Genomic DNA, 12,151 nt, shown 5'->3' on the forward strand with positions numbered 1-12,151 from the left:
TAGACAGGCAGTCCAAAAGGTGCATGTGAGAGAAAATACAGGCAGACCCAAAGGTGGCTGAGTGTGAAAATGCAGGCAGACTTGAAGGTGGATGGATACGAGACTATGAGAGAGAGAAAATACAGACAGGCAGGCAGTCCTGAACGGGTGTGTGAGAAAAGACAGGCAGTCCGGGCGGGGGGGGGGTGTAAATACAGGTAGATAGAAAGGCTGTATTCGTGTAAATATAGGTGGACCTGAAGGGATGTGTGTGAATAAGTACAGGAAGACCCAAGGAAGGGTGTAAATACAGGCGGACCTAAAGGGGTGGGTGAATGTAAATACAAGTGGACCCGCAGGGGTGGGTGTGTAAATACCCGCAGGGGTAGGTGTGTGTTTGTAAATGCAGGCAGACCCAAAGGAGGGGAGGTGAGATAGAAACTACAGGCAGTCCCATGGGGGGCAGTGGGAAAGAGAGAAACTACAGGCAGTCCCTAAGGGGTGTGTGAGAGTGAAAATACAGACAGACCCGAAGAGGTGTGTGTGAAAATAGAGGCAGTCCCAACCTGTATGTGAGGGAGAAAATACAGGCATTCCCGAAGCTCCGCGCGCGTATGTGTGTAAAGCAGTTTTGAAAACCTGTGTGTGTGGTTCTGAAGGCAGCGCCGCTTGCGGGACTTCGCGCGGTGCCCGGGAGCTGTTGTCAATCAGTCGCCCCTCCAGCTCGGAGTCTGGCTGTTCCTGTGCTCCACGTTGGATGGCGAGGTGGGTTTTCTACGCCCACCTGGGGTTTCTGACAGCTGCCGCCACCGACCCCAGCGGGACTTTGGAGTTTGGGGAGCCCAGGCGCCCTGGCCGAGCCCAGCACACACCTCAGTGAAGGACAGACTGCACCAACACGGGCTTGGAACGAGCCCTCTCCACGTTCCAAAGCCGGCGGTTCACACGGTCTTTCCTCCGGGGATCTTTTAACCCCTTCAACCCCGGCGTACCTTCCAGCGCTTCGAAGCAGATAAGACCCGTCACGGAGCTGCGGGCAGAGAGTGAAGTGGACGGATCCAACCCCCAGCCCTCCCAGCAGCTCGATGTCTCCCCAGCGGGGACCTTTGCCGGGTGTCTGATCACGATGCCTCGCAAACACAACGAGGGCACCAGGCTGTGGAAGGAGAGCGCGGCGGGGAGCCCCCGGGTAAGGGGAGAAGAGGCGAGCGGAGATGAGCTCAGGTTGCACGCGGTCGGCATGAGCGACGTGGAGTCGGGTTTACACGCCGGCCCGGAGCCTCGTGGGGGCCGAGACGGGGCGCTGCTGGGGACCGGGGAGCGGGGGCTACCCCAGCAGCAGGGGAGCCGCCGCAGTCTGCTGACCAAGCCCTTGAAGAGCGGCGGCCGCTCCGGCCGCAGCAACGCGCGCTACCGGAGGCTCCAAAATCTGCTGTACAACGTCCTGGAGAGGCCGAGGAGCTGGGCATTCACCTACCATGGGTTCGTGTGAGTAAACTCGCCTTCAAATGCAACCCGACCTCTGTGTGGGGCCAGTAAAAACAGAAAGGTGCTGAAGGAATTCCAGAGGACGCTGCGTGGCCGGCGGAGTTCCGCCAGGACGTTTGTGTTTTTACTGCAAGCCCAGCGTCTTTCACTTCTACTCCGGGCCACCAACTCCGTCCGCATTTCCTGATGTTTTCCCCGAAGTTTCATGTTTGCAAAGGTCAGGCCCCCAAAAGGGCAAATGCGCTCTCCCGGCTTCCAACACTTGTCCGACTTCGAGCCGGTTGATCTTCGCGTCGCGATGTCCCGGGGGGGGGGGGGGGAGGGAAACTGCTTGTCACTTTGGGTGTTCAACGCCCTTGCTCGCTCTAAACGAGCCGCTTCCCAAGATTTTAGGGGGGGGGGGGTGTTGCAGAGAGAGAAATACTGCCCGTTGTCACTGACAGCGAGTTCGAGGGCTCGGCTCCTTCCTCGGAGACCGTTCGTCCGAGCCGAGGGATCCCCGTGCTATCCATTGCCAGTCGCCAGTGGGTGCTGGGAGGTGCAGGTGACTGAGCCCAGCCGCTGCACATTTCCACTGAGTTTTCTCTATCCGTTGTGCACGCCTGCAGGAAACTTGTCTCTGGGAGTCTAACGCTCCAGTTTCCGACCTGGTGGCCCCAATCCGCCGGCACTCGACGGAAGGGCGCCTTGGGCGAACAGTTCGGCCGTCGGGAGATCGGAGCTGGTGGGGCAATAAGACCACTCCATCTCATATCCGGACGGGGGACAGAGGAAAGAGGAGCCACGTTTCTGCCTGTGGCAGGTCGCAGAACTGCTGATGCGGTTCCTTTCTCTCTAACTAAAGAAATGTAGAACGGTTGAGACTTCATCACCGACCATCCCTGGAACAGCCGGAGAACGTGCGGGAGGGACTCAGTAGGGTCGTTTCAACAATTCCAGGTGTTTGTAAACCACGGCCGGCAGTTTGATCTTTCAAGAGCAAGGGCATTTAAAAATCCCGAATAAAGCTAAAGATGGGTGTAGACTTCCTGACAGGATCAGTGCTGGGATATGGTCAGAGGCAAATCGAGAAGGAGAACTGATTTTTCTCCTCTTCCAGTGGAAGCAAGTGATACTCTGAGCTACAACATGGTAGATCAATCGACTACTGTAAATGGCATCTTTTTCAGCTAAAGGGAATGGGGACACTAGGAGAAATAATCAGTTGCAGAGCTGCAGGGAAATTCCAGGGCATTGACTGATGGGATTACACCCCAAAGTTTCCTTGGACAAAGTTCCCCTGTGTGTTGTTATAAGTCATACAATAAATAAAACCTTTTTCACACTATTCCCACCCCCACCTCCAACCACCTTGATTCCCATCCTCTTACCTCCCACTTTTGGATCCCTTCCGCTGACTACCCCCTTTCATCTATTACAGCACAGGCCCTTCAGCCCACAATGTAGAGCTGACACATATAAACCTACACAGCAAACTAAAACTTCCTTTCCCCTCATTCATAACCCTCTTTTTTACGTCCATGTGCCTGTCTCAGTCTTTCAAATATCCCTCCACACCACCTCTCACAACACATTTCAGGTACACACTACTCTTTTTTTAAAAAAAAACTTCACTGGCGGCTCCCGTAAACTTTCCTCCCCTCACATTGTACAGATATCATCTGGTGTTTGCTAGACTTGCCATGGGAAATAGATAGGCTGTCCACCCTATGTATACCTCTTCTAATCTAGTAGACCTCTGTTAAATCGCCTCATCCTTCTTTGCTCCAAAGGGAAAAGTCCCAGCTCTACTAATGTTGCCTCATTAGACATTCTCCAATCCAGACAGCATTCTAGTTAATCTCTTCTGCACCCATAGCTTCCACATCCTTCCTACAATGAAGCGAACCAGAACCTAACATTGTATTCCATGTGTGGTCTAACTAGAGTTTTATTGAGCTACAACATAACTTGGGAGGGTTGAATTCAAGAGTTGAGAGGTAATGAAGACCAGCATTTCCCCATTCCCTTGGTCTCTTTCCTTCCCCCCCCTCCCCGCCCTCTACTCTTTGATCCTATTCTCACTTCTGGAACTTGAAGGGAACACAAACCAGTGCAGTGCTAATATTCTGGGCTCCAGATGACTATTCCCAAGACGGTGGGAAATGTTTGCTTGGGGGTACTATGATCAGGGACAAAACTGAACATGCTGAGACCATCTCTGAAAAACAGAGGATTGAAGGGCAGACTGCCATTTCAATAGATGACTCAATACAGGAAAGAAGCTTGAAATAAACTTTCCATCTGACTTGAGTTTTTCAGTCAACAGAGGAATGATCAATGTACCACACTCTATAAATGCTTGACCTTGAATGACACCCTACAAGTGCTGTTCATGAATCAATATATTAAGCAAATACACTAGTCAGTCTACAAGATTAAGTTACACCTGAAGGGTCAGTTTTGGCTATTTCTATTAATTAGATGCCAAGATTCAAGATTTTTTTTCTTCTTTTTATTGTCGTGCAATTATATGGCTGTAAAATTACTCAAAATTGCCTTTAGTCTGCCATAAGATTTGCCATCAGTAGAAATTGCCTGGCAAACCCTTGCTAACAGAGAAAAGGAAGCAAATTAGAGTAGTTTCAAAGTCACTGACTGCATGGATTCGCCCCCAGCACTCCTGCAACTTCTGCATCTTCACAGACTTCAGTCCAAACCATCGGCAACCCGAGCCCCAGATCAGGAAGCCTTCAACACCCTCTCATGTCCCAGTTCTGATACCTGGTAGCTCTTTAGCCAGTCTCCAGCATTTCGCAGCCTGGTGTGACCCAGTCGCCGGCAGCCCTCAGCCTGTGGTTGGCTCCTTTAACAGGCTGTTTGAAGCTAGTAGAGAGCCAAATAGTAGTTATAGTGGGCGGTTGGACCCTGTGGAGGAGCACTGTGGTTCTGCTCCTCGCTGTCAGCAGGTCTGCACCAGCAGCGACTCTGGCAGTGCGACCATTTTTTTTTGGTGACTTGTTTGACAAATTGAGTTTAATTCAACAAATTACCACAAATTTTATATTAATGGTATGAAACTAATAAGGTTGTAATCTTTAATTATAAAATAGCATGTCCTTAAAATTTCAGTAAACAATGAAAGAATTCTTCTGGAAAAATCAAGACTTTTTTTGTGTGCAACAAAGGGGTCACAGTGATGCAGCTCCTGTCTCACAGTTGCAGATGCTCAAGTTCAGTGATCTCTGGTGCAGCCTGCAAAGTTTGTACGTTCTTCCTGTGGCCACATGGATTTTCTTCAGGGGCCTCCTGCATTCTAAATTTTAGGGAGTTAGCAGCTAATTGGTGACTGCACTTTCTTCTAAGGTGGAATAAAATGCAGGTTCATGGGAATTTGGGCTAATAAGAGGGGATGAGTGTAAAAGGAAGCTTGATGCTGGATATGAGCACTGAGGGCCAAAGGGTCTGGATATGCGCTATGTGATGTGATGTACCACACTGAGCCGAGGTGCCAGAAACAAGAACTTTCCTCAGTTTGTGAAGCCTGTTTCAAGTTTTGATAAAAGAAAACTAACATGAAATTATAATGGACTCAGCTGACCATTCCCATCTTCCTTTCATCGTTCAAGTTTATTTGTCATCTGATTGTACCAGAGCAACCTGACGAAACAGCGTTCTGTAGTCCACGGTGCAGAACCGAGCCAAACACACATGCAGACTTGGCACACATACAGACGATACATTTTTCTTTCTTTTCTTGTTTTCTTTGGCTAGGCTTCGCGGACAAAGATTAATGGAGGGGTAATGTCTAAGTCAGCTGCAGGCTCGTTTGTGGCTGACAAGTCCGATACGGGACAGGCAGACATGGTTGCAGTGGTTGCAAGGGAAAATTGGTTGGTTGGGGTTGGGTGTTAGGTTTTTCCTCCTTTGTCTTTTGTCAGTGAGGTGGGCTCTGCGGTTTTCTTCAAAGGAGGCTGCTGCCCGCCGAACTGTGAGGCGCCAAGATGCACGGTTTGAGGCGATATCAGCCCACTGGCGGTGGTCAATGTGGCAGGCACCAAGAGCTTTCTTTAGGCAGTCTTTGTACCTCTTCTTTGGTGCACCTCTGTCTAGGTGGCCAGTGGAGAGCTCGCCATATAACACGATCTTGGAAAGGCGATGGTCCTCCATTCTGGAGACGTGACCTACCCAGCACAGTTGGATCTTCATCAGTACATATATACATATATTAAATAAATATTATTAATAAATAGTTGAGTCACAGAGAGTTGTTTTAGCAGTCATTCGCCGTCTCACTGCCCATGGATAAAAGCTGTTCCTCAACCTGGTGGTTCTGGTTGATATTTTGTGAGGTGTCTGAGGAAATTCGGTATATCACCGATGATTCTCAAAAACCTCTGTGGGTATACTGTTGAGAGCATTCTGGCTATTTGCATCACTGTCTTGACAAGAAGATGTCAAGAAAAAACTCCAGAGGGTTGTTAACTCAGCCTGCGACTTCACAGGCACGAGACTTCACTCCAGCAAGGAGTCTTAAGAAAGCAGCCTCTGTCCTCAAGGACCCATCACCCAGGCCATTGGGAAAAAGGTACAGGAGCCTAAAGATGAGCACTCAGTGGCACCAGGCCAGCTTCTTCCCCGCTGCCATCCGATTCCTGAATAATCAATGAACCAAAGACACGGCCTCACTTTGACTTTTTCATGCACTATTTTTATTTTTTTTGTAAGGTGATTTATATAAATATTTGCACTGTGAATGATCCAGCAAAAATGACGAATTTCTTGACTTATCCATGGCAATTAATTCTGATTCTGTTTCTACTTCTGTATCTTTTTCCCAATGGGAATTGCTGGAAGATATTGTGCGCATTAAGGAGATATGGGTCCTCCTTGATTTTAACAGCCTTCTTTAAACAACAATTCAGGTAAATTACATTGATGGGAGGGAGACAGACCCCAGTGATCCTCTATGCAGCCTTTATGGCCCTGTCTTATCTGATGCTCTCCAGCAAATGTACCACACTTTGATGCAGTCGGCCAGGATGCTCTTGATAGAGCTCCTGTAGAAAGTTTACAGAATTGTGGTGAGTGACCCTGCCTGCCTCATCCTTTGGAAGAAGTGCAGTTGCGGTAATGTCTTCCTGATAAGTGAGGAGAAGTTAATGTGACCAGGAAGTTGCCACTATCCACTCTCTCTAACTACTGAGCTATTAACGTGTAGTGGAGGGTGGTCTGCTCCTGAAGTCCACGACCATCATCTTGGTCTTGTCCATATTGAGACTTGGGCTTATGAGGCATCATTCTCCAAGTGCGTCAGGACAAAGTGGAGGGACGAGGCTGTAGCATCATCAGTGGAAAGGTTCTGTCTGTAGGCAAATTGAAATGGGTTCAGTTTTACTGATAGGTGCACTCTAATACATTTCTTTGCCAACTGCTTGGAGCATTTCAGTGGAGTCGGTGCCTGTCATTGAGGCCTGTTACTGTTGCTGTCTTTGGTACTGGGATAATAGTGGCTAGCTTGAATCCTGTGGGATCGATGGGCTGCTGCAATGCCACTGGTGCTCTGAGATTAGTAAGGATTGCTTAAGGTGGTTTGTAGGTGGATAGAAAAAGTTTGAAAACCACTGTTTGAATCATCCCTAATTGACTCGTTATGTGCACGGTTTCATAACTCCAAAGAAATGGGCCAATGACAATTTTTCTCAAGCAAAATATTTCAGTAACAATTGGGTCTTGAGCAGTGATTCTCAACCTTCCCTTTCCACTCGCATCCCACCTTGAACAATTCCTTACTAATCAGAGAGTACAGATGGCATAGGGATTACTTAAGGTGGTTTGTGAGTAGAAATGAAGACGCCGTTTACATCCGGTACCGCACGGATGGCAGCCTCTTCAATCTGAGGTGCCTGCAAGCTCACACCAAGACACAAGAGCAACTTGTCCGTGAACTACTCTTTGCAGATGATGCCGCTTTAGTTGCCCATTCAGAGCCAGCTCTCCAGTGCTTGACGTCCTGTTTTGCGGAAACTGCCAAAATGTTTGGCCTGGAAGTCAGCCTGAAGAAAACTGAGGTCCTCCATCAGCCAGCTCCCCACCAAGACTACCAGCACCCCCACATCTCCATCAGGCACACAAAACTCAAATCGGTCAACCAGTTTACCTATCTCGGATGCACCATTTCATCGGATGCAAGGATCGACAACGAGATAGACAACAGACTCGCCAAGGCAAATAGCGCCTTTGGAAGACTACACAAAAGAGTCTGGAAAAACAACCAACTGAAAAACCTCACAAAGATTAGCGTATACCGAGCCATTGTCATACCCACACTCCTGTTCGGCTCCGAATCATGGGTCCTTTACCGGCATCACCTACGGCTCCTAGAACGCTTCCACCAGTGTTGTCTCCGCTCCATCCTCAACATTCATTGGAGCAACTTCATCTCCAACATCGAAGTACTTGAGATGGCAAAGGCCGACAGCATCGAATCCACGCTGCTGAAGATCAAACTGCGCTGGGTAGGTCACGTCTCCAGAATGGAGGACCATCGTGTTATATGGCAAGCTCTCCACTGGCCACCGAGACAGAGGTGCACCAAAGAAGAGGTACAAGGACTGCCTAAAGAAAGCTCTTGGTGCCTGCCACATTGACCACCGCCAGTGGGCTGATATCGCCTCAAACCGTGCATCTTGGCGCCTCACAGTTCGGCGGGCAGCAACCTCCTTTGAAGAAGACCGCAGAGCCCACCTCACTGTCAAAAGACAAAGGAGGAAAAACCCAACACCCAACCCCAACCAACCAATTTTCCCTTGCAACCGCTGCAACCGTGTCTGCCTGTCCCGCGTCGGACTTGTCAGCCACAATCGAGCCTGCAGCTGACGTGGACATTACCCCTCCATAAATCTTCGTCCGCGAAGCCAAGCCAAAGAAAGAAAGAAAAAGAATGTGAGTAGAAAGAAAAAAGTTGTGTAGCACTTGATCTCCATGAGATAATCGATGGACTTGCTAATGTAGCCAGTCACTGAGCTTGATGCTTGCATGACTTTTGTCAGTGGCAACCTCCCTGAAACATCACCAGTCCGTGGTCTCAAATCAGACCTGCAGCAGTGTCAACCCCCACCACTCCACCGCAGCCCCATCCTGGTGTCCCTGCGAACTGACTTTATTCCAGCAGTGTATATGCTGGGGTTAGCAGGCCAGATATGTGGTCATTGGTGTACACTCAATCTAGGGTGTTCTCACCTCTGTTGACAAAGTTGACATGCTGTTAAAAATGTTGTAGAACAATTTTCAGGTTGGTGTGGTTGAAGCTACCAGCCATAATCAAGTGCAGCACAAAGTAAGTGAGAGATCATGTGTAGATTATGGAATTAAGGGAGAGAAACTTTGTTGATCTCCAAGTGCAGTGAGCAAGCCAAGCTCAGTGAGGGAGATGACATCAGCTCCTGAGGTCAGGTGCAGAAGGGGAGGGGTGAACAGTTAGGTGGTAGTTTCTCACTGAAGCTGATACAATTTGGTATCAGAGTTTATTGTCATACATGTAAGAACAATGTACAAAAGCTCTGAAATTCTGATCTCGTTCTGACCCATTTTGGTTCCATCTGTTCTCACTTTTACCATCCTTCTCTTCTTACCAGATTTCAGCTCTGCAGCCAGTGTCTTCTCTTTTTTGAATATTTTATTTATAATTTTTCCAAACTCACGACTTCCAATAATTCACAGATCAACAATTACATTTATCAAGTATGTATACGTTTCTTCTGCTGAGTCTGGTTTTATCGCCCCTCCCCACCTCGTCAGAAAACATCCAAAAAAAACCCACATTGACCATTTAAATAAAGAAACTTGCATGAAAAGGTAAAAATGCTTATTTAGCATAAAATAACAAGACGCCACTGACTGAAGACAAGTAACAAATTAAAAAGGAAAAAAAAACATTAACCACGGGATCTGTCTGAGCTCAATGTCCATCCTCCAGGTCTCTTACATTCATCTCGACTTAGCCTGATTGGAATGGACCCCCTTACCCTCCTCACCACCCCACTACCCCTGTAGTGGAAGGACGAAGTGGGAGGGGGAGGGCAGGCAGCAGAGCACAGGGGGCCACACAATATCCTTGCACCGATGCAACGCAGGAAGGATTGTCAGATTTTAAGAAAAGTTTCAAATTTTTTCCTTAGGTTATAGATAATTTTCTCCCAGGGAGCACAGCTCTGTTGTTCCATATTCCAACGTGCAATGCCCAGATGAGAGTCTTAACTTCCAAATAATTGCTCTGCACTTCCTGGCCACTGCCAATGCAATCAGCACAAATTGGATTTGAAATTTGGACAGCCTTGTGTCCATGATGTTTCCTAACAGGAATGACTCTGGGTCCTGTGGAAATTCTTTACTTATGATTTGATTGAGGACTTGCCCTGGCTCCACCCAAAAGGCCCTTGCCTTGAAGCACAACCAGGTTGAGTGCAGCCATTGTCTTCTAAGCAGCCACTCCTCCTGGACTGAATCAACTTCCTCCAGCATCCCTGTCCCACATCTGCCAGCCTTCTGTATCTGTGCATCATATTGCATGATTGACCAGTCCTGTATGCAGATTGTAGTAGAGGCACAGAAATGCTGGAGGATCTCAGCCGGTCTCGAGGTGTCTCTCTGTGTTAAAAAGCTGGGGGAAAATGGGAGGCGGAGACAGACAAAGGGTGTTAATTGGATATGGTTCTAGGTGTCCATTGACTTTGGCTCTGTTAAAGAAGACAAAGGGAAGAGAGAGAGGCAGAGCTAAAGGAAAAAAGACTTGAGCAGGGAGCTTGAGCCTCTGTTTTGCCTCTCCAACCAGTCCACTTCACAGTAATTTTGTACTAACTCTCCTCAGTCCTGCTAAAGAGATGCATTAACTCGACATTCTCTCCCAATGCTGCTCAACCTGCTGAGCTGTTTCAACTTCAGATTCCTGCGTCTGAAGCTTCCTGTGAGAACTGAAATTCTTACTTGCTGCAACCACGTAGGTAAGTAAGATATGCCAACAGCAGTTGTATAAATTAAATTATTGCAATGTGGCATAAGACAACAAAAAAGATAAAAATAGGAGGATAGATAAAGAAGTATTCATAGTTGCTGCCAGATATTCTGTTGAATATGAAGACTGTTGCGAGTAAAGAAAATGATGACACTGCCAGAACATCTGCTGCTGGGGTGGACTCGGAAGAGTGGGGAGTGGAGACACCGTACTGCTTCACAGGGTCCTACTGCCTGGTCATAATGCTGATGGCTCCATAAATGCTTTAAATGGCCTGTAAAGGAGCCAACTATTTTTCTTTTAAAATCCTGTAACCATGGATGTTTGTGTTCAAGATGGTGGTACCAGTACTGGTCAGCGTACCTCGAGGGTTTGCAGAATCCGAGAGAGCAGCGGATCAGCACAGGGCACCAGAAAAGGGGAGAACACCTCTGCTTGAGAAGGAGAAGCACGGGAGACCACCCTAGAGGGAGGGTCACCACAGCAATGGAACAGCAAGCGGCCTAGCAGCTGAAGGATCTACACAGGCTGCTGGTAACTGGCTCATGGGAAAAAGGAATCGTATCAGGATTCAAGAGGGCAAGAAGGGCTCCAGAAGGGACTTGGGTGCTGAAAACTTCCTGCAGCCCAGGTTGCCAAAAGCTTGAATAGGAATCTGTGCAACTGCAGCGGCTGCAGGAGCAGTCGAGGCAAATCCACAGACACTCCGTGTCTCTGGAGGGACTGCTTCTCAAGGTAGGAGGAGGAAACTGGAGCACCCAGAGGAAAACCAAGGCATCATGGAAATTCCTTACAGACAGCCCTGGATTCACACCCATGTACTGGCACTGTAACAGTGTTGTGCCTGCTGCATTATGGCTGGGAAGCTCATCTTCCCCTCTCGTGTGAAGATTGACCCTGCTGGATACTAATATCCAGGAGCTGTCCAGGTGTTTGTGCATTGGACAAGTTGGTCAGAGTGGCTGTATCTGTTTATCTTATCATGAACAGAGTCCAGGTCGCTCCAAGTAATAGTCAGAAGTGGGACAGTGAATCTGTCTAAACAGGGTGGGTGGGACTCATTAGACTGATAGAACCATGGATTCTCCTAATAGTAACCAGATATGAGATGGCAATTAATTTTCTGGGAGCTGGGATTTATGAACCATATTTATTATGGTCCTCTATTGTTCTATGGCAGTGAACAAGGACTGTGTTATCCAACCTCATGTCCATTCATTGGTGTATTGGCATTCTGATTGTCTGACTCCTGAAGTTTTCATTTTCCTTCTTTCCCTTATCCCCTGAAGCCAGTAACTTGCTTCTGGGTGTGATTCTTCCAATCTTTGACTTGACGTGCTGTGTGAGCGTGTTATTTTCCCAAAGGTATTACCAGAACTCCAAATGATGTTGGTTCTTTTGCAAGCAGATGTAAACACGGCAAGCTCACATTTCTACTTCTGCACATGGAAAGTTGAGGATTATTCAAGGCTTTGCTCATGGGAGATTTGTCTATTTTGTTTTTAAAGAGCTTATTCAGCATGTTGATAAGTGGGGGGAGGGTTGGTGCTGTTGATATGGTGCAGTTGACATGATCTCTCCAGGTAGACCAGTCTGAAAAGTATGGGTTCATGAGATCCAGAACAAATTGGCAGTTTAGATCAGAATTTGGTGATGGGAGGAAGGGAACAGGGGGAAGAAGATGGCAGAGAA

At 47.9% G+C, this 12,151-nt stretch overlaps 1 protein-coding gene across 1 annotated transcript in view; it reads left to right on the top strand.

Moving 5' to 3' along the window:
* The first annotated feature begins 564 nt into the window (after positions 1-564).
* LOC138736441 (potassium voltage-gated channel subfamily KQT member 5-like) overlaps positions 565-12,151 on the top strand; it is a 278,988-nt gene continuing 267,401 nt past the window's right edge. The window contains exon 1 of the mRNA XM_069885971.1: positions 565-1,467. Within this exon, the coding sequence (XP_069742072.1) occupies positions 1,106-1,467 (362 nt within the window). The 5' untranslated portion in view covers positions 565-1,105. The remainder of the gene's footprint in view (positions 1,468-12,151) is intronic.

The sequence above is a fragment of the Narcine bancroftii genome, chromosome 6 (genome assembly GCF_036971445.1).
Source record: "Narcine bancroftii isolate sNarBan1 chromosome 6, sNarBan1.hap1, whole genome shotgun sequence".
In the NCBI taxonomy this organism is placed as follows: domain Eukaryota; kingdom Metazoa; phylum Chordata; class Chondrichthyes; order Torpediniformes; family Narcinidae; genus Narcine; species Narcine bancroftii.